General features: G+C 41.7%; 2 protein-coding genes across 6 annotated transcripts in view; one reads left to right on the top strand and one right to left on the bottom strand.

Moving 5' to 3' along the window:
* The window catches only part of FAF1 (Fas associated factor 1), a 512,111-nt gene extending 502,999 nt beyond the window's left edge, over positions 1 to 9,112 (bottom strand). For 3 of the 5 annotated variants that reach the window (XM_015436105.3, XM_015436115.3, XM_045386413.2), the window contains exon 1: positions 8,622 to 9,112. Coding sequence is in view for 1 of the 5 variants with exons in the window: in XM_015436115.3 (XP_015291601.1) it covers positions 8,622 to 8,666 (45 nt within the window). In the remaining 4 variants the exon portion in view is untranslated. Of the gene's footprint in view, positions 1 to 8,502; positions 8,569 to 8,621 lie in introns of those variants that run through there. The other 2 variants (XM_074007101.1, XM_065522767.2) reach the window with 1 other exon arrangement.
* An 8,619-nt stretch (positions 9,113 to 17,731) lies between these two features.
* Positions 17,732 to 23,580, top strand: CDKN2C (cyclin dependent kinase inhibitor 2C). The gene is made up of 3 exons (XM_005543411.5): positions 17,732 to 18,833; positions 19,292 to 19,431; positions 22,833 to 23,580. Exons 2-3 carry the CDS (start codon positions 19,303 to 19,305, stop codon positions 23,208 to 23,210), a joined length of 507 nt encoding a protein of 168 aa, XP_005543468.1. The 5' UTR covers positions 17,732 to 18,833; positions 19,292 to 19,302; the 3' UTR covers positions 23,211 to 23,580.
* The last annotated feature ends 3,145 nt before the right edge of the window (positions 23,581 to 26,725 follow it).

Raw genomic sequence — 26,725 nt, 5'->3', positions numbered from 1 at the left:
TTGTCCTCAGTCCCACTGCTGCCAAGTGATTCTCTGGATTCTATTTGGCCCGACCTAGTCCAGTCTTCTGCTTACAGGTATATGGCTCTACACAGATTACCATTCTTTTTTTTCCAGACAGGGTCTCTCTGTCACCCACCCAGGCTGGTGTGCAGTGGTGCAATCACATCACCTTACCTCAGCCTCCTGAGTAGCTAGGACTACAGGCACATGCTACCACATCCAGCTAATTAAAAAAAAAAATCCTGTTTTGTAGAAACAGGATTTTGTTATGTTGCCCAAGCTGATCTCAAACTCCTGGCCTCAAGTGATCCCCCTGCCTCTTCTTCCCAAAGTGCTGGGAATACAGGTGGGAACCACCACACCCGTCCCAGATCACCATTTTATAGACTGAATAAATGAGTCCATAAAGGGTAAATGACTTTCTCAAAGAACCACAGCTTAGAAAACCTAAAACAAAACAAAAAAACCATAGCTACAGCCAGTCTACCTAAGTACAATGCTCTAACAACTGCCCCTTATGGAGGTGTAACCACATATTGCCACCTAGCAGGCATTCAAACATACCAGCCCTCTGAATTTACTAAAACCTAGAAAAGTACTGGTTTCATGGGGAGAGGAGGGAAATAACTTTACCTTAAATGCCCAGACAGTAAATATTTTAGGCTTGTAAGGCCATTAAAATCTCCGTCTCAACTACTCATCTCTGTCACTGTAGCAAGAAAACCACCACAGATAAAGGCAAATGAAGGGGTATGGCTGTGCTGAAATAAATTCTTATTTATAAAAACAGGCAGCTGGCCTGCAAGATATAGTTTGCTGACCCCTGATCTACAAGGTCCATAAAACCAGTCAAGCAAACAACAGGCATCAACTCAATCACGCTCAGCTAATCTAGAGACACTATGTGCATTCCAAGGCTTCTGAACACCTGTGAACACAGAAGCATGGCACTAAACGGTAAACAAGGAATAGACACAGTGCCACCTTTCTCTTCCTTCCTTCCTTCCCGAGGGTCTACTACATGATAGCCAGGCACTGTTAATTTATTTTATATGTAAGTTTCCTCATTTGGAGAAATTGCTAAAGAGCAGGTTTTGTTTTCTCCAAGAACTCCAAGCTGACACATTAGCTAGAAAATGAACACTCTTATATGTGCCTTTATAAAATATTTGTTTCAGCCAGGCAAAGTGGCTCACACCTGAAATCCCAGCACTTTGGAAGGCCGAGGCGGGCGGATCACTTGAAGTCAGGAGTTCAAGACCAGCCTGGCCAACATGGTAAAACCCATCTCTACTAAAAATATTTTTTTAATTAGCTGGGGGTGGTGGCACATGCCTGTAATTCCAGCTACTGAGGAGGCTAAGGCAAGAGAACTGCTTGAACCTGAGAGATGGAGGTTGCACTGAGCCAAGATCACACCACTGCACTCCAGCCTGGGTGGCCAAATGAGACCCTGTCTCAAACAAACAAACAAACATTGTTTCAAACCAACCTATGACCTTGTACAAGTCACTTCTCTTTTCTGGGTCTCAATTTCCACAAAGGGAAAACTGATAAGCTTCAAACAGATGATCTCTGAAGTTCCCTATAGAGAACAAGTACATACCTTAAAACTGTCCAAAAAAAAAAAAAAAAACAGCTAAAATTTATTGAACACTTTCTATGTCAGACACCTTTTCTAATCACTTTACATATGCTAACTTATTTTTCATATGGGGAAACTGAGGCAGAGGGGTGTGAAGTGATTTGTCAAAGATCACCTGAAGAGTCAGTGGTAGGGCTGTGATTTAAATACAAGTGGTCTGAATCCAAAGTCCATGTCCTTAACCGCTAACCATTAAACTTTATTCTACATGCGAAAACCTTATTTTCCCAATGACCTACAACCCAAATACTAAAACAACATGATTTGTCTCTCTAATAAATAAACAGGGCAGAGGAGAAAGGAAAGAAAGGACAGGTAACAAGATTACTTGCTCCCAGGAATGAAATATGATGTTTCATGGATACTTAGTTTGGTCCCTAATCCGCAACATCACAAAAGATATCTGTTTGGATCAATACCATTTCTGCTCACACAGTCTGGTATTGTCTTTTGTAGATGATATTTCTCTGTGTCAAACTAAAAAAGAAAGAAGTGAGATTCACAACTTCATTTAGAAAGAGAAAATGTTATAAAGGGACAGACACTACTTATGTGTCACTCAACATAAGTGACTTACCAGTATGTAACAGAAAAGTCCATACTTCAAAGAGAAGCTCATATGCAAAGAAAAGTTTCAAAGACCCATGGTGATAACCCAATACAAGAAAATTTGGCCAGACGTGGAGGTTCACGCCTGTAATCCCAGCACTTTGGGAAGCCAAGGTGGGTGGATCAACTGAGGTGAGGAGTTTGGGACCAGCCTGGCCAAGATGGCGAAACCCCATCTCTACTAAAAGTACAAAAATTAGCTGGCCATATCTCGCCAGTAATCCCAGTAATCCCAGCTCTCACCAGTAATCCCAGCTACTTGGGAGGCTGAGGGAGGAGAATCGCTTGAACCCAAGAGGCGGAGGTTGCAGTGAGCCAAGATCGCGCCACTACACTCCAGCCTGGGAAACAAAAGCGAAACTCCATCTCAAAAAAAAAAGAAAAGAAAAGAAAATTCATAAAGCAATTTAGGCAGCAAAAAGTATTATTAGCTGGAAAGACTAGAGGTGAGAAACAAAAGCACATTTGTGTGGTACAGAAAACATAACTGAAAATAACATCAAATCAATGCCAAATTAGAGAAGAAATAAAGGGACTCTTAATCTATGACCAATGGAACTAAATCCAGAAAGAATACTTTTTTTTTTTGAGATGGAGTCTCGCTCTGTCGCCCAGGCTGGAGTGCAGTGGCGTGATCTAGGCTCACCACAAGCTCCGCCTCCCGGGTTCACACCATTCTCCTGCCTCAGCCTACCGAGTAGCTAGAACTACAGGCGCCTGCCACCACGCCTGGCTAATTTTTTGTTTTTTAGCAGAGACGGGGTTTCACCCTGTTAGCCAGGATGGTCTCGATCTCCTGACCTCATGATCCACCCACCTCGGCCTCCCAAAGTGCTGGGATTACAGGCGTGAGCCACCATGCCTGGCCAAGAATACTTTTTCAGCAAGGCAGATAGGGCTTCTCAGAAAGTCTAAAACAAATATTACTACTAGTGAGAGTTGTTCTTTTTCTTTCTTCACTTGAGTACAGCTATGATGTCTGCCTCTGTATTAACAGCAACAGAGAAACATAAATACAAAAACAGGTAACACCAGGCCAAGTGTGGTGGCTCATGCTTATACTTTCAGCACTCTGGAAGCCGAGGCAGAAGGATCACTCAAGGCCAGTTCAAGACCAGCTTGGACAACATAAAAAGACCCTGTTTCTAAAAATTTAAAAAAAAAAAAAAAAATTGATTTTTTTTGAGACAGAGTCTTACTCTGTCACCCAGGCTGGAGTGAGGTGAAATGATCTTGGCTCACTGAAACCTCCACCTCCCAGGTTCAAGTGATTCTCCTGCCTCAAACTCCCATAGCTGGGATTACAGGCACCAGCCACCATGCCCAGCTAATTTTTGTGTGTGTTTTTAGAACAGACGAGGTTTCACCATCTTGGTCAGGCTGGTCTTGAACTCCTGACCTCAAGTGATCCGCCTGCCTCGGCCTCCCAAGGTGCTGAAATTACAGGTGTGAGCCACCATGCCTGGCTTAAACATTTGTTTTTAATTAGCCAGGCTTGGTGGCACACATCTGTAGTCCCACCTACTCAGGAAGATGAGGTGAGAGGATCACTTGAGCCCAGAAGTTCAAACCCGCAGTGATCACTCCATTGCACTCCAGCCTGGGTGACAGAGTGAGACCCTGTCTCACCAAAAAAAAGAGATTAAGGAGGAGAAGACTCTAGACCAAAAGAAGTAACTGATATTATTGAAATTATTTGATAGCAATTGCAATTATTTGAATAACTATTTTCACATATGTAAGCAAACCAAATAGGGTCTCAAAAGTTTGTTTGAGACCAAATGATCCATGTTCTCTACTTCAACCTAAAAAAAAGTTAAAGAATTCTACAATTACAAAAAGAACCGTTATTCTATAGTTACTAAAAGACTTGAAACTTTCACCTGAATGCATCTCTTTGTTACAAAACAAGTAAGCGGGGTAAGGGGGAAAGTCATGATTCATCAATGCTGCCTGCTTTTTTAAACCCAGGAAATTCCTTTACACCCCCTTCTGGCTCTAGCCAGCAAGAACTGTGGGTGTACTACTCTAGTCATTCCTTTATCAGTAACATACAATGTTAACACTATGTACATGTAAAACTGATTTTTGGTCGAATATTCCAAATTCTAAATTCATTTGCTCAGATCTGATTTTTTTTTTTTTTTTTTTTTTTGATATGGAGTCTTGCTTTGTCGCCCAGGCTGGAGTGCAGTGGTACGGTCTAGGGTCACTGCAAGCTCCGCCTCCCGGGTTCACACCATTCCCTGCCACCATGCCCAGCTAATTTTTTGTATTTTTGTAGAGACGGGATTTCATCATGTTAGCCAGGATGGTCTCAATCTCCTGCCCTCATGATCCGCCCACCTCGGCCTCCCAAAGTGCTGGGATTACAGGCGTAAGCCACCATGCCCAGCTCTAAATCTTATTTTTAAAATAACTTATTAAATAGGATGCTGACATTCTCTCCATTCAAAATTTTGGTGGTGAAGCCACTATAGAAAACATTATGACAGTTCCTCAAAAAATTAAACATAGAATGACTATGTGATCCAGCAATTTAACTTCCGGGTATATATGCAAAAGAATTGAAAGCAGAAGCTTGAACATCAATCTGTATACCAATGTTTATAGCAGTATGATTCACAAAACTACAAGGTAGAAACAACCTAAATGTCCATGGAAGGTGAAAGAATAAGCAAAATATGGTATATACACACAATGGAACATTATTTAGCCTTTAAAAGAAATAAAATCCTGACGCATGCTAACATGTATGAATCTTGGGCACATTATGCTAAGTGAAATAAGCCAGTCACGAAAAAGGGCAAATACTGTATGTTCCACTTATATGAGGTACCTATTAATAGAATAGTCGAATTCAGAGATAGAAAGTAGGATGGTGGTTGCCAGGGGCTGAGGAGAGAGGGATACAAGGACTTATTGTTAAATAAGTATGGTAACAGATTTGCAAGATGAAAAGCTTTCTGGAGATGGATGGTGGTGATAGTAGCAAAGCAAAATGAATGTACTTAATGCCAGTGAACTGTAGACTTTAAAATGGCTAAAATGGTAAATTTTATAAAGATTGTACCACAATTATTTTTTTTTTTCATTAACAGATTGGGGGAGGATTTTCTTAGAGGACAATTTGGAGTAATATTTGCTTTGTAATAAATTCACCCATCTATAATATTCCAAATCTATCCCATTAAGTCTGAGCTGTAATATTCCACCCACTACTTATCACCACTTCACTGATTTCAACAGAATTCTTTTCTCTATTGACTTGAAATAGTCAAAGAAAAAAATACAAAAATCCTTTTCAAAGGTTTTTCCACATTTAGACACAGTATCTAGCAATGATCAAAATGTGATTCATTTTCGAATTCTAATCAAAATTATGAAATTATGAAATTATGAAAATTATGAAAATTCTAATCATAATTTAGAAATTATGTCTTTTCTACAAAGACAATACTGAGCTCTCAAACTATTACTGAGTCTCACAATCATATGATATAAACATGTAATTTTACCATATTCACTTTTGGTAAGGAAATTGATTTGCCCAGTTACAGAAGAAACCAGTGTCATCCAAGTATCCATATGCCAAGTCTTAAGCTGCAATCCTTAAAATAAATTACTTGAGGCCAGGTGTGGTGGCTCATGCCTGTAATCCCAGCACTTTGGGAGGCCTAGGCAGGTGAGGAAGTCAGGAGTTTGAAACCACCCTGACCAACATGGAGAAACCCCGTCTCTACTAAAAATAAAAAATTAGTTGATCATGGTGGTGCATGCCCGTAATCCCAGCTACTTAGGAGGCTGAGGCAGGAGAATCACTTGAACCTGGGAGGCGAAGGTTGCAGTGAGCCGACATCACACCATTGCACTCCAGCCTGGGCAACAAGAGTGAAACTCCGTCTCAGAAAAAATAAGTAAGTAAATAAATAAATTACCTGGTTTTCTTATAACTGAATAAATGTTTACTTTTAAGTTAATCCTATAAAAATTTAAATAATATGAAAAAACAGGAAAAAAAAATCATTTTTTACTAAGACCATCATTTGTAAGAGGACTCCAGGTTCCTAAACACACAAATGGCTAATGTGTTTAATGTGTGTAGTTTTCCAAATAATTTTTTCTTCTATCAATTAACATTGTTTTACCTATTTGACAACATAAAATTATTAGGCAAACAATTGTTCACTGCAGATGCTATTCCATTTTCCCCATTTTTAAACAATTGTGTATAGCATTACCATTGGTCTGAAGAGAAAAACTTATCCCCATCTTATTAATGTGATCGAAATTATCATTTTCATTTCCAAACCAAAATCCCTGGAAAATCTTGCTTTGCCTGAGTACAAGAAGCCTAAATTTCCTGTCCTTTAGCCAATATAAGGTTAACGGTTAAGCATAATAATTGTCACACACAAAAAATAGAAAGCAGATGCAAGTTATTAGAGATAAAAAGGCAAAATCAAAACAAAGTTATAATTACCTTATAAAGGGAAATCAGAAGACAATTTTGTAACACGGTAAAACTACACCTAGAAATATAGAGTCCTTTTTCAAACAGTGCATTCCACATTAGATAAAAGAACTGGAGAACAAAAACAAAACAAAAAGACAGTGATGAAAAACTTAGGCAGGGCTGGGTGTGGCAGCTTACACCTGTAATCCCAGCACTTTCAGAGACTGAGGCGGGTAGGTCACTTGAGCCCAGGAGTTCAAGACCAGCCTGGGCAACATGGCGAGGCCCATCTCTAAAAAATCTAATTAATTGAAAAATTTTTTTAAATTTAGGCAGGCAAAAAGCCTGAGGCTAATCCTAAACCTACAAAACATCAAAATCTTATGGTCAACTTTTAAGGACCCTCCTTTATTAGTTTAGAGGTTATGGTTTAATCAAAGTGTAGATATATGCATATTCCTAATACCTGTATATCAGATTCCACTGGGTAACCAAAACAGCAAACTCTGAAAATGGTTATCTGAACGTTAATTTGTAAAAACAAGGGCCGGGCGCAGTGGCTCACGCCTGTAATCCCAGCAGTTTGGGAGGCTGAGGAGGGCAGATCACGGGTCAGGACATCGAGACCATCCTGGCTAACAGGGTGAAACCCTGTCTCTACTAAAATTACAAAAAATTAGCCGGGTGTGGTGGCAGACGCCTGTAGTCCCAGCTACTCATGAGGCTGAGGCAGGAGAATGGTGTGAACCCGGGAGACGGAGCTTGCAGTGAGCAGAGATCACGCCACTGCACTCCAGCCTGGGCGACAGAGCAAGACTCCGTCTCAAAAAAAAATTAATTAATTTTTTAAAAATAAGGAACTTAATACAACACAGAGAGAGAGAGAGAACAGCCCAACAAAATTTCAGTAAGGAAAAATACTGCCTACTATGCTAGTGTTAGACCCTGTGCAATGATGAGTGTTAAAGGGGGAAAAGTCTGCCTATACTTGACAGTAGCTTCTAAGTTGATGCCAAAATGGCTAAAAATATCTCACTAAAATAATTTCTTCACCAAACATCAAAAGGCAAAGGTAGCGCTCACAGGACATTAGTTCTAGCTCCAAGTCTTTCACAATGCATACAGTTCTACTTTCAAAGGGCCTCCCTAAGATACTTACATGTCAGTGGCACTACAGCTGGGTTTATTAAGAGAACAGCCTTTACTTATCCTTTAAAGTATTCCTGGAGAAAGGACACCAACCAAGCAATTCAAGTCTGTAGAGGAGGGGAATCCGCAAATATGAAGAGGTAATTTATTAAACTTGTGAATTCATTGCAGAGATACTCTGGAATACACAGTCTTATCTGTCTCCTCGTTATCTTCTTACCCTCCAAAGATTCCATTAGGCAAAGTCTCAAATGTTTACTCCTCTTTGAAAAGGACCTCAGTACCCCATTGCTATTACCCTCGCCATCTCATCATTCTGCTTTTTTACTCTTCCCTTAATACAATATAAATACACCACGCCCATAACACCACACGCTCCACGCTCACACTCCATACATCTCTCCCCATAGAACCCAAAACATCCCATGCTTAATGGTCCCACACCAATTAAAACAAAAATTCTACACGTTCCCCTACACCATACAGGAAACACCATACATTCCACACACATAGTAACCCAAAAGTCATTAATACCTCCAACCCCATTCAACCCCGTACTTAACAGATTCTACACACTCATGATAGCATATAAATTATACGTTTTTCCATAGCTCGCCACACACACACACACGCCACGCACCGTATAAAAGCCTAAACCACACACCACTGCAGCGTTCAAACGCTGGGAAGAAGACTCCCTTGTGGCACCGGAAACCCACGAGGTTGGAAGTGGGAGGGGAAAAGGGCCAGATACTTCACCTGAAAATCCGCCAGGATCATCTCCCGGTCCATGTTGGACGCCATGGCGGCCGCCGAGTTCCACGGCTCCGGGAGCGAAGCGCGCACCTGGGAGGGAGACGGTACCTCCTGCGACCGTCGCCGCCGCCGCCGCCGCCGCCGGGCGCCGAGGGGCTGGCGGGCGGGCTGGCGGGCGAGCCGGCGGGCTGGCCGGCGGGCCAGCGGGCGGGGCAGCGCGGGAGGCGCTAGGCGCTCATGCACTCGGTAACCTTCAGGCGCCCCGGCCGCCCGCCTGCAATCTGCGGAGCCCGCGTCGCAGCAGCCGGGACAGGGAGACTGGTCTGGATGTGGGTCCGGTCTTACAGTCGCGGGCCAGGATGAGGGCAGGTTGCGACAGCGCGCAGCCGGCTACCTTCAGCGGCGTTAAGCCCGGCGGGGGCGGGGAAACCGAGCGAGCGAGCGGGCGGGCGGGCGAACGCCGCGGCCGCCTCCGCCTCCTCCGCTTCCTCCCTGGCCGCCGCCTCCGCCCCTGGTTGGCCAGCGCCACGGCTGTCGCACATTTTGCCTGTCATCGAGGTCGCAAAGCGCCGCTTTGCGGCTTCCACGTGACCACCCTCCTGTCAAGCGCTGGGCGCGCGACTACGGGGCCAGGATCTCTGCGCTGGCTGCAGAGACTGCAACCTGCAGCTGCGGAAGCTTCAAGTCTGGCAACAGGTTATTCCAGTTTGGATTTAGCAAAGGCCTCGGGATAGCGCCTCCACCTAGCTGAGGCGGGGACCAGATTGTGCACCTCACGTGGTTAGTCTCATAAATACACACCAGCCCCACAAACCAACTGAACACACGCTTACAACTCGTCTAACAAACAGTATTTCGGAAATATACGTTTTCTCTACGATGTTTCACCAAAATACAACTTCATATAGTCTCTCATGCTCAACCTGTCAAAACCGAATCCACACTGCCACACCCAGTCCCAAGCTCCCTGACGTCTGCATCCCCAGACTCCATAACCCAGAAGTAACCAGACTGCCATGGTAGACATGGGAGGGACGAGGAAGCTGAGAAAGGTAAAAATCTCGTCCCAGAGAAGAGGAGGAGCATTTTTTTAAATTGATAAGGTAGTTATGAGAAATAACAACCCTCAGTTAATAGGGTTGCTCCAAAGGGGGAAAAAGGGGAAAACCTTTCTATTGCTGCAGTTATATTTGTTTTTTTTTTTTTTAAGCTGAGACATCTTACAAATGGGGTAAAACTTGAATCCAGCTTTGAACATAGTTAGTTAGTTAGTTAGTTAGTTAGTTGGAGGCGGAGTCTTGCACTGTCACCCGGGCTGGAGTGCAGTGGCGCGATCTCGGCTCACTGCAACCTCCGCCTTCTGGGTTCAAGCGATTCTCCTGCCTCAGCCTCCGGAGTAGCTGGGATTAGAGGCGCCCGCCACCACGCCCGGCTAAGGTTTTTTTTTTTTTTTTTTTTTTTTTTTTTTTGTATTTTTAGTAGAGACGTATTTTAGAGCAATTATGTATTTTTCAGTATGTTGGCCAGGCAGGTCTCGAACTCCTGTCCTCGTGATCCTCCTCGACCTCCCAAAGTGCTGGGATTACAGGCGTGAGCCACATCGCCCAGCCTACTTATTTTTATGAGAAACTAATTTGGAATATTCACCAATTATTTAAAGTTTCAACCCACAGTCAGAAATTGACAGGCTCTGTAACTAAAACAGCCAAAGACTATGTTCAATGAAGTGTGACAGTTTGTAATTGTCATCCAGGTTAGAGTGAGTGTGACAGTGGAAGTTGTTCGTCCTTGACTTGGGAAAATATCAGCTTTTGGATTGTCATGGGGCATTTACTTACTTTGGAAAGTATGTAAACGCTTGAAAATGTGAAATAAGATTGGTGATTTTATCCTATAGAGCTAAAATAAAAACTAGTGAAATCATCATATAGCATGAAGCCCTAGGCTTCCCTTAAGAATCTTTTAAACTTGTATTATTTATTTACTTTTTTAGAGACAGGGCCTCACTATGTTGCCCAGGCTGGCTTCCAACTCCTGTGCTCAAGCCATCCTCCCACCTCAGCCTCCTGAGAGTGGGGATTACAGGTGTGAGCCATACCACCACACCCAGCAAGGCCTAGGCTCCATAAACTGGGAATATATTCATGTGAAATCAGAAATATGACTTAATTGTTCAGTTTCACTGAATATAAAAAAGTGCACTGTATTACGATCTGAGTTTGTTCTGTGTGTTTTCTTAAATGAAAATAGGCTGGCCTACAACTCTTAAGTATTGATCTGTGTTTGGACCAGAATTAGCTAGATAATAGAACCCTCCATAGTCACATGAATCAAAATGTCTTGCTTAATTTTCATCCCTAAGAAAATAATTCCATGGCCAGGGCAGTGGCTCATGCCTGTAATCTCAACACTTTGGGAGGCCAAGGCAGGCAGATCACTTGAGGTCAGGAGTTGAGACCAGCCTGGCCAACATAGTGAAATCCCATCTCTGATAAAAATAATACAAAAATTAGTCAGGCATGGTGACGTGCGCCTGTAGTCCCAGCTACTTGGGAGGCTGAGGCAGGAGAATCACCTGAACCCGGGAGGCAGAGGTTGCAGTGTGAACCAAGAGCACACCACTGCACCCCAGTCCGGTGACAGAGTGAAACTCTGTTTCAAAGTAAATAAATAAATAAATATTTTTTAAAAAAGTAATTCCAAAAGTCAGCACAAATGTGAATCATGAGGCAAAACACAGCACCAATAATATAAATGTGGCAATTCAGTTGCTCCATTCATATAGGCCACCCTCAGTATAAGGCAGGTGAATTGTTTCTAGTTATATGGCCAAGGATTAATGCAGTCCTAAAAAGTTGAGGGTTTTTCTCTGTGATGATGCGTGTGTACCTCGGAACCCATTCAAATCCCATGTTGCTCCCTTTTTCTTTCGTTTCTCTCCATCTGGAAATTAAAACAATGTGGTATATAGAACAATGGGATGAACACACTAGACATTCAGGCATATATTAGTACTGCTTTTCCAAATAATTAGCTGAGGGAACTTGGATGAGTCAGTTAATCTCTCTGAGTTCAGCTTCTCACAGGACTATTTCCTCTGATAAACGAGAAAGCAATTATGAAAATGCATGGAAAATATAAAATATTGGTATCAAACTAACATACATTTAATAGTCAATAATTGTGGTTTGAGTTCTAACTCGGCTCTTTAACAAAGGCTCTCTGGTTCTATTTCTTTATCTCTAAAATAAAAAACTTGTGATTTTGAATGTTGGGTGATAAAATGCTGGTGAAAATTCCTTATAAACCTTAAAACTCTCCAAACATGTTAGTTATTACTCTGTATACCAATTCCTAAATGCTTTTCTCAGGACCACCCCTTTCCTAAAATTTAAGCCAATAAGGATCTTTCTCCTTTCTAATCACTGCTTTTACTATCTTTACAACACAACTTAGTGCTCCAGTAAATTCTGTAATTTTTTTCTCTAATGGTTTTCATATATGTATGTTTAATCTCCCCTAAAGGTTGAAAGTTTGAGATTATAAACTGCTTTATGCCATGTGTTTTTATATTCGCCATAGTGCAAACATAGCAAAGTCTTGTGAACATAACAGATAGTAAATGCTTTTGAATTTATTAATTTTTATTGGGAGTCTATATGTACAGATACATTACAAACTTTATCTCATTTAATGTTTACAACTACTACTTTACAGAATATAAAGCTGCTCTGGCAAGTTAAGAATTTGCTCAAAGTCATGCTACAAAGTGACAAACCTAGGATTCAAGACTAGGTCAAATTAGTGCTCTTTCCATGTTGCCAACAGTTACCATGTTGCCTCTGTACAATTTCCCTTCCATGCTGCTTAGTTTATACCGTTCCCAAAGACACTGTTTCTTCCCTATGGCCTAACTCTTCCCGATTGGATACCTAGCATCCAGAGTAATTATCTACTACAGATAAGAGAAGGGAAGAAAAATAAATACTGAATTAGGAGAAAAAAATCATTTTTTACTTCTCCAGAATTCCATCCTTAAGAGAAACAATTTCAGTTAAGTGTCATAAACCAAAAGAAAGAAATGTAAAGAAATTTGGTCCATGCACCAGCAAAGACAAGTAATTTTAATTTATCTATTCTCATAGTTGGCCCACAGTATGAGTTCCTGGAGCTCAGCCTAAGTTAAATACAGATGTTTTTCTAGAATCTCCATGTTCTTTTAAGAGAAACTTTTATATCATCCTTATTTCCAATATAAATAATAAATACTATTTATATTTTACTAAATTTTTATTTGAAATTATTTTAGAATAGTTCCAAAGATAGTACAGCATGTTCCTATATGCTTTTAGCCCATTTTTCTCTAATGTTACCATCTTATTTAACATGGTACATCTATCAAAACTAGGAAATTAACACTGCTAAATACTACTAGTTAAATTCTAGAGGCTCTATTTGGATTTTTACACTAATGTCCTTTTCTTGTTCCATGGTCCAATAATACATTACATTTAGTTGTCATGTCTCAGTAGCCTCTTCCAATCTGTGACAGTTTCTCAGTGGACACTTTTGAAGAGTTAGGAACTTTATAAAATCTCCCTCAATCTGGGATTGCCTAATGTATTCTCAGAATTACACTGAGTTTATGCATTTGGGGTAAAACACCGCAGAGGTGATATGTCCTTGTTACATCATATCAGGGCTATGTGTTATCAACTTGACTTATTACTGGTAGTGGTAACCTTGATTCTTCGGTTAAGATAACCAATTTCTTAAATAATACTTCTTGCTTATAATGTAATTCATGAGAAGACTAATGCTACTACACATATGTATTTCATCTAGTGATTTAATGTTGTTTAGGATACTAGTGGCTGACCCTGGACTCTCTTAAACTAATGGAAAAGTATAAGGTTTGGAGCCCCAAGAACTGAGTTCAAATCCTATGTCTACTATTTACTGACTTTAAATCACAATTTCTGTCAGCCTCAATTCCCTCACCTGAAATATGGGGATTATTATCATAGTCACTTCACAGAATTGTTGTAAAGATTAATATATGCATTGGCTGGGCGCGGTGGCTCACACCTGTAATCCCAGCACTTTGGGAGGCTGAGGTGGGTGGATCACGAGGTCAGGAGTTCAAGACCAGCCTGACCAACATGGTGAAACCCTGTCTCTACTAAAGATACAAAATTTAGCTGGGTGTGGTGGTGCACACCTGTAATCCCAGCTACTCAGGAGGCTGAGGCAGGATAATCGCTTGAACCCAGGAGGCAGAGGTTGCAGTGAGCTGAGATCGTGCCACTGCACTCTGCCTGGGTGACAGAGCAAGACTCTGTCTCAAAAAAAAAAAAAAAAAAAAATATATATATATATATATATATACACACACACACATATTTTATAACCATGAAACACTATACAAATATTAATTATTGCTATTATTTTTCAGCTTTGGGGTTGCTTACTGGGCTTTTTTTCTTCTTACTTTAAAGAAGAACTTTTAGGCCAGGCGCGGTGGCTCACACCTGTAATCCCAGCACTTTGGGAAGCCGAGTTGGGCAGATCATGAGGTCAGGAGATGGAGACCATCCTGGCCAACATGGTGAAACCCCGTCTCTACTAAAAATACAAAAATTAGCTGGGTGTGGTGGCAGGCACATGTAATCCCAGCTACTCAGGAGGCTGAGGCAGGAGAATGGCTTGAACCCGGAGGTGGAGACTGCAGTGAGCCGAGATCACACCATTGCACTCCAGCCTGGTGACAGGGCAAGACTCCGTCTTTCCCTGTTCTTGAAAGAACTTTCAAGCCTGGCCAATATAGGAAGACCCCATCTCCACAAAATTAGAAAAATTATCTAGGCATGGTGGAGCATACCTGTGGCCCCAGCTACTCTGGAGGCTGAGGTAGGAGGGTCACTTGGGCCTGGGAAGTCAAGGTTTCAGTGAACCATGACCATGACCAAGCCACTGCACTCTAGCCTGAGCAACAGAGTGAGAACCTGTCTTAAAAATAAAATAAAATAAAAATAATAAAAAATTTTCATAAATAAGTACCTATATATAAAAAAAAAAACACTGAATCTCAGAAATAAAATGCTGAAGCCACAATTATAAAGTGACAAAAAAGGCTGCCTGGGGGTGCCCAGTCTGTTTTCCACCTCAGATGATCTATAAATACAACAAAAAGGAAGACTTTGAGACCAGTTAAAGAAATGGTAAATACCACATACACATTTCCAAAAGTTAATCAATCAGATACTGTACCTACTTGAGTCAATGAGGGAAAAGCACGGAATAATTTGACTAAATCACATTTCTATGTTTTTTGTTTTTTGTTTTGAGACGGAGTCTTGATCCATCGCCCAGGCTGGAGTGCAGTGGCACAATCTCTGCTCACTGCTGCCACTGCCTGCCAGGTTCAAGCAATTCTCCTGCCTCAGCCTCCTGAGCAGCTGGGATTACAGGCACCAGCCACCATACCTAGCTAAACTTTTGTATTTTTATTGGAGTTGGGGTTTAACCATGTTGGCCAGGCTGGTCTCAAACTCCTGACCTCAGGTGATCCACCCACCTCGGCCTCCCAAAGTGCTGGGATTATAGGCGTGAGCCACCACGCCCAGCCATTTCTATGTCTCCTTAAATGATTATGAACTGCTGGAGCACAAGGTTTCCATGACTGTTAATATTTAATATCTAACTATAAAGGCTGTATTTCAGTATTTGATGTACTTATCATTACGATGTTAAAAGAGAAAGCACCACTCTCAATATAGTAGAAACTTAACTATGAATTTTTCTTGTAAGCCATGTTAGAATATAACCTTCTTGAGGGTAGGGATACCCTTGAATCTGCTTTAGTGAACTAGCCCTCAATAAATACTAGATTTGCATTGGGGTTACTGTGTAATACTTATGTATGCCTTCTGAACTAAGACCCTAAGCTCTGCACTGCCAATTCTGGTTTACCCAACAGGCAGATGAAGCATATGCTTTAGGGCACCAGCAAAACCAGACTGTTAAAAAAAAAAAAAAAAACTTTGCCAAATAATTTAATATCTCAGCAAAACCAATGAAGTAGCCATCATGGGAAAAAAATCAGAATTTTGTTGGACTTTTTTACTCTTATTTTGGGGTTGTTATTTTTCTTTTTATTTCTATATGAGGAAGAGGTGGTAGAACATCAAAATCTTTTCAGTGCTTAGGGCCTCCAAAAATCTTAATACAACTCTGTGTACATCTTAAATTATCATAAGTTTTACTTAGTTGTTCAGCAATAAGTACTTTATTTCATGAAAATTATAGCACGTTTACCCGTACTTTATGTAATCATACAATTTAAGATTCTTCCTCTTTACAATTTATCTCTAAGCAAGAAACCATAATAAATGCTAGAAGGCAACCTTCATAAATTGGACTAATACCAGTTCTCTCTTATCAGCCAACAGTGCTAATATGTCCTCACACCCCCTGGCTGTATGAAAAGATTACACAGTTCCCAGAACAATCAAAAGTAAATTATTATTTATTTCTTACTGGTATAAATGGAATCTTAAATGTTTCTATTTGAAACGTCTACATATATGTAAGAAAAAGAGAGTTAGTTTCTTTTTTTGTAGTTCTCATTTGATTCACAACTCGTTTAGTTACCTAAGAAAAGAGTTCTAGTTTTTTTCTCAACAATTACGTTAAAGAAAACACTGCCAGATTCTTCCCAGTTTCAACTTTCCCTCTACCTACCAGTCAATCTGCTGCTGGATGATTATCCAGATGTTTCTGGTGTGTTTTGTTGCTAACACTCTCAGTGTACTTCAAGAAGGGTACAGATACTGCTCGAGGATCCGCTTGCCAAAGTCCGGTTCTAATTAGACTTGTCATTTTTTGCTTGGTTTCATTTTGACCACTGGGTGCATCATGCAACCGTGTTGGATATTTTTAAGAGTATAAAAATATAGAAAGCAATAGTTAATTAATCTCACTTTAAAAGAGGAAGTTAAAAGTACTGGAAATTCGTGTCGGATGATTAAATAAAGGATTAGGAGAGAGACCATTCCTTTACATATAGACACCCTCCCCAACCCCACACCCCCAAAACACCAAGCCATTTCTAAGTAGTGAGAGAACTTCGGCAACAAAGAAATAGCTTTGTTAGAAAACACTTCACACGACTTATTTTAAATTTTGCTTTAAATTTAATTGCTTTTCTCCTTTTTCTCTAATAACAGGACTATTTAGCAGTTTCTAGTCCTTGATTAAGGCTTCAGAGTTCATTCTTATCTATGCCATGTCTTAAGTTTTCATAAAATTCAATCTATACAAGACTTGCTTTTTGTGAGCACTGTGCTTAGTGGCAGTCCGGATTTTTCCCTCCACCCTCGCGGCCACCCCTGCCCACCGCGGCCGTCGGGCGTGGATCTGGCAGGTGCGAGGCCGAGGCCCAGGGCTCAGCGAAGGAGGCCGAGTTTACAGAGCGCGCGCGCCCTAGAGGAGGCAGCAGCAGCCGCAAGCCTGGCCGCCCGAACTTTGCGAGCCTGGCGGGGGAGCACAGAGGCTGGCCGACCTGCCCCGCTAGCGCTGGAGAACGACTCCCTTTATGCCAGCTCGCTCTCCGCCTTCCCGCAGCCTGCGCTGCGGAGCCTCGAAGACTCCGCCGCCCTCCACAGCGTCTTAAATAACAAACCCCTGTCCTCGCGCCCGTAGGAATTGGGGCAGCTGGGGGTTCGCGTCACAGACTCAAGCCCGCCCGCCGGAGAAGGGCAGGCCGGGCTTCGCGGGGCCGAACCCCGCTCCAGCTGGGGACAGGCCGCCTAGCCGGCGGGAGAGAGCCGGCGCGAGGGAGCCAGCGCAAGAGACTTGACGGGAGGAGGTGGAGAGCTAGAGGCGGGAATGAGTGCGCGGGGCCGGGAGGGCGGAGCCTGCTAGACTGCGAGCGCGAGCGCCAGCAGGGCGGAGGGCGGGGCGTGGGCGGTGCCCGGCCTTCCCGCTTCCGCGGCGCTGCAACTCCGCCGAGCCTCCTTAAAACTCTGCCGTTAAAATGGGGGCGGGTTTTTCAACTCAAAAAGCGCTCAATTTTTTTCTTTTCAAAAAAAGCTGATGAGGTCGGAAAAAAGGGAGAAGAAACCGGCACCCTCTCTGAGAGGCAACAGAAGCAGCAATTGTTTCAGCGAAAAAAGCAGCAAGGGAGGGAGTGAAGGAAAAAAGTAAAAAAGGGGGCGACACGCAAGTGCCCGTAGGGGTGAAAGGAGCAGGGACCGGCGATCTAGGGGGGAATCAGCTACAAAAGAAACTGTCACTGGGAGCGGTGTGGCCAGGGAGGAAGCAGTGCTGCCAGGCTCGGCTCCAGGGCACAGCTGGCTGGCGGCTGCCCTGTCCGCAGCAAAGGGGCACAGGCGGCCAGGGACCGCGAGAGGTGGCGAAGTGGCACCGGGCGCCGAAGCTGCTGAGCGCTCGCCGAGACGGCGGCGGGTCTGGCTGCGCCCTGGAACTGTGGCGACTCCCCCTACTCAGAACTTGGCCTGCGTTTCCCAGGACTCTCCCCATCTCCGGAGGCTCCCACAAAACCGGGAAAGGAAGGAAAGGACAGCGGCGGCAGCAGCTCAATGAGTACCTACAACAGAAAGCCTGAACGAGCTCGGTCGTAGGCGGGAAGTTCCCGGGGGTCTGCCCAGTACAGCCGCAATGCTGCCGCGAGCTGCCCCAGCAGTCCGGGCCCCGTAGACGCTTCCCGCATCGCTCTCCTCCTTCCTCAGGCTGCCGGGAGTCCCGGGACCTGGCGGGGCCGGCATGACGGGCTTCTCGGGGGCCCGCCGCACGCCCGGCAGCCTCCGGAGACGCGCGCCGAGCCCGGCTCCCACGGCCTCTGAGGCTCGGCGGGGCTGCGGCTGCCTGGCGGGCGGGCTCCGGAGCTTTCCTGAGCGGCATTAGCCCACGACTTGGCCCGGACGCGACTAAACGCTCTTCTGGAGAAGCCCAGAGTACTGGGCAGTCGTTACGACCTGTAACTTGAGGGCCACGGAACTGCTACTCCCGTTCGCCTTTGGCGATCATCTTTTAACCCCCCGGAGCACGTCAGCATCCAGCCACCGCGGCGCTCTCCCAGCAGCGGAGGACCCAGGACTGTCCCTTCGGCGAGACGGATGGAAACCGAGCCCCCTGGAGGACCTGCCCCTGCAGTTCTGCCTCACACGGCTCAAGTCACCACCGTGAACAAGGGTGGGTGAATGCCTTTTCTTCCCCCCGAATGTCTTTCCTTCCGCGGTATTTTCTGCCCCGATCTATAGTCCCTTGAGTGTCCACACACACTCCTCACAGAGATCTGTAGCGTAGGTACGTGACAGCTCTGCCTACATCTGACGTCCGGAGTCATTACCCAGGAATGTATGTGTGTCTGTGTGTGTCTCTGTGGAGTCGTCAGAATTCTTCATAGGGGTTAAGCTAAAAAAGCGAGGCGAGGAGCCCCTCTCCAATGGCTCAGTTTTGCTGAATAATCACGTGTGAATCGAGGGGCGGGCTTTTGGCAGGCAGATCTTACTAGTATTTACTACCAAGCTCTACTCCAGATTAACCATCCCAGTCCTTCTGTCAGTCTCCGATGCCATCATGCAGCCTGGTTAGGAGCAAAGGAAAGGGAAAAAAGAAAAACGACTAATTCATCTTTTCCTGATCGTCAGGACCCTAAAGAATGGCCGAGCCTTGGGGGAACGAGTTGGCGTCCGCAGCTGCCAGGGGGGACCTAGAGCAACTTACTAGTTTGTTGCAAAATAATGTAAACGTCAATGCACAAAATGGATTTGGAAGGACCGCGCTGCAGGTTGGTATTCAGAGAGGTGGGGAAAACAAGTCAATAATGTTGCCTACGTGACCCGGTTTTCTAGATTTACAGCTTTTAAGCTTTCAGGGACATAAAATTTCACTGTTTTTAAACCTAGTTGGTTGCCATATTTTATATCTTTAAGTGGATGCAACTTCTCAAAATGACGTACTTTGAACAAACTCCTCAAATCCAATAACATCCTTGATATCAAGTGGGGTCCAGATTTGGTCTTAGTTTTTGGAATCTTTTTGTGACGGTGGGGATTTTAGAGTAGTCATTGTAGGGCCGAGGTTTGTTTGTTTTGTTTTGTTTTTAAAGACAGCTCTGTAAACACATTATTATGATTATTATTTGAAATACACTGCTATTAGTGGTTTCACGTACTTTGCCCCCAGTAATAGACTTTAACGTTAATTTTCTTGACTACTGGTGAGGGTGTTTTTCCTTCAAATGCTCCAAGTTTTGACAAACGACTTTTCCTCGTTTGGAATGGGTGGCCTGGGCACCGGGACAGGATGTACATTTCACAGTTAATGTAATACCATCCACTCATTCAGGAGTCGGGAGGAATAAAAAGTTGAATTTTCTAATCAGAGCTCAGCTGCAGTGTCTTTGTCTCTACGATTATGCCGTGGTGTGCTCTAATTTTCAGTAATTAGATTTACAGGCAACGATTGACACATGTCCAGCTGCCAAGTATTGTACCTGATAATTTTTTTCTTCTTCTGAATGTTATCATGTAATTTAGGTGAAAGGCTTAGAAACAGAAAAATGACAAAATAGTTTAAAATAGTTAATTTATCAGAGTTCTGATGATATTCTTATGAGCTATTCTTATTTGGAAATGCAACACTTGAAGCTGTTTTTGAAAACCCATTGGGGAGAGGGTTTTTAGAGGGCTTTGTTTCGGTTACAAGAATTAAAAATTTAAGTGCCAGGAGATATACTAGTAACAAACAAAGTCCATGTAGTCTGTACGTTTTCAATCAGAATACACTGGCCTTGCAAAAATTTCAGTATTAAGGAAGTTTATGCACAGATACTAAATTATTTATCTTGTTATTTCTGCTACATTAAGTAATGATTTTTTTTCTTTTTCTACCTAGTAGTTTTGAACAGGTTTAGTGATGATAGCAAAGTAACAAATTTAATATATTGAAAAGCTTCCTTTTGAAAACTCAAAAGATTATATAAACTTCACAAAGAATGAGCTACTTAACCCATGTTCATAATAAGATTTTACAGGATTTTTGACGAACAGAAAGACTGGGAAATTAATAATATTCTTTTAAAAAGTTTTGACAAACATTTTTAATACAACTTTGCAATCTTGTTTATATTAAACATACTTATCAAGATACTAACACCCACTTATTGTGGCTTAGTCCTTGTACATATAACGAAACACACAGAAACTGGAGTTTCAAGGCTTATTTTCATTATGTATAATCCTGACTCTGAAGTTGTGTCATAAGTCAAGAAATAACTTTCTTCAAAACCATTTCCAATATTACTATTATTTTCTGTGAAAAAAGGTGAATTTTATTCTACAATTATGTTTATTTAACTCAATTTCAAAAGCCTTTTCCACCTTCCTAGTGTATATTTTTCTATCAGGTTAATATCAAAGGCCTTAATCGTATGTTTGCTTTACAAAGATCCAAGATATCTGTCTCTTATTTTTCTCATTGCAGGTCCTTAAATATGACTAAATCTTTAGAGACAGTTGTGGTGGTATCAATTTTTAATAACCAAAAGTATGTTTCATTGAAGTTCTTGAAATATAAATTATGTATCACTGTTTACCACTGCTCCAAAGGAAGAGCTAAAAGTCAACAGAGTTTTATCAACAGGGGAGCTTAATATCTTGTCCATCTATATAGTTTGCATTTACAAAATATTACTCATTCTAAATATATTTTATTATTTAATATGTGATTAGATTTTTTAAACATTTAAAAAAGATAGATCGACTTTGTATTTTCCATTAGCATTTAATTTCATAAACATTGAGTGTCTATTATATAAGATATTTATTATAATTTAGATTATTATAATATACCTAAATATAAATAAACCAGTGTAAATGCTGAAAATATGTGGCATGTTAATGAAAGTAATATTTTTTCACAACTAAATTATATGTATTTTATGTTTGCATGATGTTCTACAAGATATTTTATAACAGACCACTGATAGAGTGAAACATATTCAAACAATAGTAAATAATCTTCGTTATGTGAATTATTTGTATGTTGATAGCAAGTGGTAATACCACATTCTGACTTTTAAAATGTTGGCAGTTTACAAATAGCTATTCTTTAAATGCTTGATAGTAACTGAAAAAGGAACTAACACAGGATCACCAGTTGATTATTAAATTAGCTCAAACCACAAGACAAGGCACAAGGCTGTCCGTGTCCCAAAACACCCATTAAATATCTTATTTTTTCTTCTTTTGCTCACTTGAAAATCAGGAGGCTTGTCAGAACTTTGAGAAACAGCATATAATGTAATAGGGTGACTATTTCATTATTTTCAAGAACAGTTGTCATACAACAATTTCCTACTGTGATACAAGGCATATCAGGAACTTAGTTTTATATAAATTGATACCATAAACAATTTAGAACACTGTGGCTTATTTAACACCTTAATAATCAGTAATGTTTTGTAACTTAAAATGAAGGATTCTAGGCATTGAATACACCTAGTAGCCAATACTAAATAACTTGCAATTTATTTGCAAGTTATTTAGTAACATTTTTAAAGAAATGCTTGGAAATTTGGAACTATATCTGTTTGGAGGGAACTTGTAAAAATTGATCATTTAAGAAAATATCAGGCCTGAATTTTTAAGACATCATTTTTACACTCGCTGATGGAGTTGGTTTAAAGAAACTCAACATCCTTTTTTGTTTGCAGTAGCTATTTAGAAAATAAAGTTTAACCACATATGATTTTCTAGAATTAATACCACAGGCACCTTTTATGAGCATGAACAATCAAACAGAAAGAGACTCTTATTTAAATCCCAAATTCCATTTCTTTTATTTTAATAAATTCATGAAATTACACAACTCTTCATGGAACATAGAGAACTGAGTTGTTAGCAAATGCTATACATGTTGCACAAATTCTATCTTATTGATCAATTTATCCTACTTTTGGACCCATTTAAGACGTTCCATCATAGAAGCTCAATTTTTAGAAGCTCAACTTCTACTTTCACCTACGAGCACTTTTCTGCATTTGACCCCTTTAAGCCCCATGCTATGGGTCTTCCGCAAGTACTCCATCAAAAATAAATAGTTAAATAAATGGATGGACAGGCAGATATTTTATATTTCTGTAGCATGAGCACTTGAAGGATTCTACCATTTCTACTTCTTTTCCAGGTTATGAAACTTGGAAATCCCGAGATTGCCAGGAGACTACTACTTAGAGGTGCTAATCCCGATTTGAAAGACCGAACTGGTTTCGCTGTCATTCATGATGCGGCCAGAGCAGGTTTCCTGGACACTTTACAGACTTTGCTGGAGTTTCAAGCTGATGTTAACATCGAGGATAATGAAGGGAACCTGCCCTTGCACTTGGCTGCCAAAGAAGGCCACCTCCGGGTGGTGGAGTTCCTGGTGAAGCACACGGCCAGCAATGTGGGGCATCGGAACCATAAGGGGGACACCGCCTGTGATTTGGCCAGGCTCTATGGGAGGAACGAGGTTGTTAGCCTGATGCAGGCAAATGGGGCTGGGGGAGCCACAAATCTTCAATAAATGTGGGGAGGGCTCCCCCACGTTGCCTCTACTTTATCAATTAACTGGGTAGCTCTCCTGACTTTTAATTAAGTCATTTGTTAAAATACAGTTCTGTCATATTTTAAGCAGCTAAATTTTCTGAAACAGCATAAGTGAAAATCTTATAACAGGTTTATGAATATATTTAAGCAACATTTTTTTCACCTGCAAAATCTGTTCTAACATGTAATTGCAAATAGCTTTGACTTTCTTCTGAATATTTTATCTTTACTTGGCTTTTCCCTTGCTTCCCCTTTTACCAATTTCAACATCCAACTTGAAGACTTTGTTTTTAAAATGGTTTGTCCTGATGCTTCTTTTGCCTAATTAAAACACTTTCAAAACAGGACAACATTTTTCTGTGATTTTCCTACCTCTAGAACCCGTACACAACTTGTCACTTGTTAAGGAGAACTGTACTAAAAGTTATTGATGTCTTAAGTCTTTACACTAGAAAAGGTAGACCAACTGGAAAACTAGACACACTCTCTTGATGATTCAGTTATTGTTTTCATCCTTTACCCATGTCCATTCCACCTTGGTGCCTAGTATTTCTGCTTTAAAACAAAACAAGGACAACTTTTTTTTTTTGAAGATTAAGCCTGAAATTTTAGTGTGAATTTTCCTTAATGTCCAATCTTCCCTTTTTCTCGACATTAAGTCAAGTAGTTGCAGGACAGAGTTCAGAAGTAGCAATCTGAAAACATATTTTAGTTCTAAAGTTTTAAAAGAAAATGCCACCTTAAAAGTGCTTACCACTAATGGGTTTTTAATCACAAAATGAAGCAAATGGTTAAATAATACATTTCCCAAAATTATATCATAAATACACTAAGTGTAATGTAGACTTTTTCTCCCTGAGTGTAAGAAATGTAAAATTACAAAATGTTTAAGTATTAAAGTGCAAATATCAAATTTTAGGGAATGAAAAACAGCGAGACAAATGTATAAATTATATATAAAGGTCATAACTATTTTAGGATCTGCAGAAAAATAAATGTAGAAACTTTTAAAATAATAAATGAGCCACTCCCACAAATGGTACTTAATTTCCACAAAACTTTTTAGTAAAAGAGTTTACAATATTTTTAGGCGTACATTTACCTTAAAAAATTTTTTAAGGAAGTAGAAATATTAAACTTCCAAGACAATTTTCCAGCATCTACTACTCAGTCATTTTAATTTACACTTTTCAACAATGTATTTCAATAGTTATCATTTACAAATCCATACATACTTTGTTCATCATCTCCCACATGATCAAAGATGTTTTATGTGAAAGTTCCCTCCTACTTCATAAGCTCTCTGCCCTAACTCCAAAAAGAACAAAATGCCTCAAGGTTTATTGAAGGACATGGTTCTGATGCCTGACCTAACAAGGATTGGAATGGCTGGGTGGCAGGCAAGTGGTTTTCAATAATTTATCTTCCATGATAGTATAAAAGAATATAGAAAGAAAAGATTAATCCTTTTAATTTTGCAGTAAAATTTACATTCTCTAAGTGCAAAAAGACCTCATCATCTGACACCTTCAACCACAAATTACTAAATACATTTATTTTTGATGGCAACAAACTTAAAACACTTATTTAAGAAAAAATAGAGATTGAGGTGGTTTTGAAGTAAAAGTGTCACATTTTGGATTTTAAAATTGAGTCAATATACAAAAATACTACTTTAATAAGACGAATATTTTTGAACAAAACACTAACTGAAAGTAATTTTTTTTTAAAAACCCTCTTACAAGTCACAACTGTAAAGATGGCCGGTCATGATTTTAAAATCCAGTTTAATGGACTTCACAGCATCCAACATGTGTCGGCATTTACTTTATTTAATTACAATAAAATTTATCTTTAGAGATTTCAAATATAAAAGCATAGGACGTTCATAAAGCAAAAGAGTACTTCTGCAGTTGCTTTGTTCTCGGCTGGTCAGAGCACAGTAGAGGGAGAGGACGCTCTATCTTTTCATCAGTCTAAAATTTGTTAGGCATTAAAACATCGCCATATTACTCTGGCTCTGTGCAGGAAGTAGCTTTGCTAATCTAAGTATTTTAGAAATGAGTTATGTGGTCCCCTCTAGGAAATATGAAAAGCCATTATTCAATCTCAAAAACCTCAACAATATTCTGTAAGCCTCTTGAACATGCCGAAATGTATAGGATGGAAGAAACGGTGCTGCTTGGGTCCTATTTTCAGCGACCTGAGGTGAGGAGGGGTCTGAACTTATTCAGATGCAGAGAGTGGGGATGCAAGTGCTAACTAATGCAGTGTCCAGAGCTCCAGGGGACGACGCTGTTGTTAAGGATGGAGGATACAAAGCAGAGGATGCGCTCTCAAATTCAGTTCTTCACCGCTGCGTCCGCATCCACATCGGGAAACTTGGGCTCAGCCTTTGCCCAGTAAGCTGAAGCCAGGCTTACATCTGGGGTGGAGGGCACTAACATGACCTCGGCTCAAGTTCTGGTCCCCGAACTGCTAACCAAAGTGTCTTTTATCACATTTTGGTAGTGAATTAAGTTTTCTGATAAACATTATGCATCTTGCAACGGTGTGATGAGTTCATGTACACACACACCACAATGGGTGGCTGATCAATAAGTAGATTAAGTATTCTGTCCCGAGAAAGCAATATGATATATTTCCCTTATCGTATTGATCAAAAGAACGTTGTGGATGGAGTCAGTGGCCCAGGACTGGTTTCGAAATCTCAGTTCCCAAAAAGGTGCTTTCGGCTTTTGCCGGGGGTAGAAGTAAATAGTCGATAGGCGCCGGGCAATCACAGTGCTGGAGCAAGAAAAGGTCGTGCTCACAGCCTTCCTGGATGCCCTAAGCAACCTTCATCAAAAGGCTACGGGGGAAAGTCCCTGTCTCCGTCTCTGGAGACTGTTCTGCTTTTATATGGCAGTCCCATGAAAACAGATCCACGCAGGAACCTAGTGAGAGGCAGGAAATAAACTTCCCACCTGAGACCCCGGGTAAAGGTCTGCCCATAGCCAACCCAAGCCCTCCACGGAGGGGCTGCGAAGACATCTTTTCTGTCCCTCTGTCACTCCTCCAGACTCCAGCTCCAACTCCCTGGGCCCTAGTGAGGAAGCTGGAGCCCAGAGCTCCCTCAGGGCGCGCAGAAAAGCCCGGGGTGGGGGTGGGGGAGCTTCAAAACCGTTAGCTCGCGTTTTTTCCCCCTCCCTCGCTAAGGTTTCTTTTCTTTTCTCTTCCTGTCCAAATATTTCAAATTTCCGCGCCTTAAATAACAGTCTCCTTTTATTTAGTTAGTTTCCTCGGCAGGTTTGGCCGCCCGCTTGTCTCTGCCCCCCTACGGGCCCGGGGCGCCTCGGGCGCCTCGGTGCTGCCTGCAGCCCCCGCGCGCTGCCCCCAGCCCAGCTTGCGCTGTACAGAGCGCGCCCGCCAGAGCCACAGCCCCCTCCTGCCGCGACCTCGCCTGACCCGGCTGTCCGGGCACCCGAAGCCAGCTAAGGCCGCCCCCAGCCC

Source organism: Macaca fascicularis, chromosome 1 (genome assembly GCF_037993035.2).
Source record: "Macaca fascicularis isolate 582-1 chromosome 1, T2T-MFA8v1.1".
NCBI classification, from domain to species: domain Eukaryota; kingdom Metazoa; phylum Chordata; class Mammalia; order Primates; family Cercopithecidae; genus Macaca; species Macaca fascicularis.
This window is presented reverse-complemented; position numbering and strand designations above follow the sequence as displayed.

Excerpts from the sequence above, each read along its gene's own strand:
- CDKN2C (XM_005543411.5), top strand. The coding sequence starts at position 19,303 with ATGGCCGAGCCTTGGGGGAACGAGTTGGCGTCCGCAGCTGCCAGGGGG. Across the intron at positions 19,432-22,832 it reads TTGGAAGGACCGCGCTGCAG|GTTATGAAACTTGGAAATCC; the intron begins GTTGGTATTCAG and ends CTTCTTTTCCAG.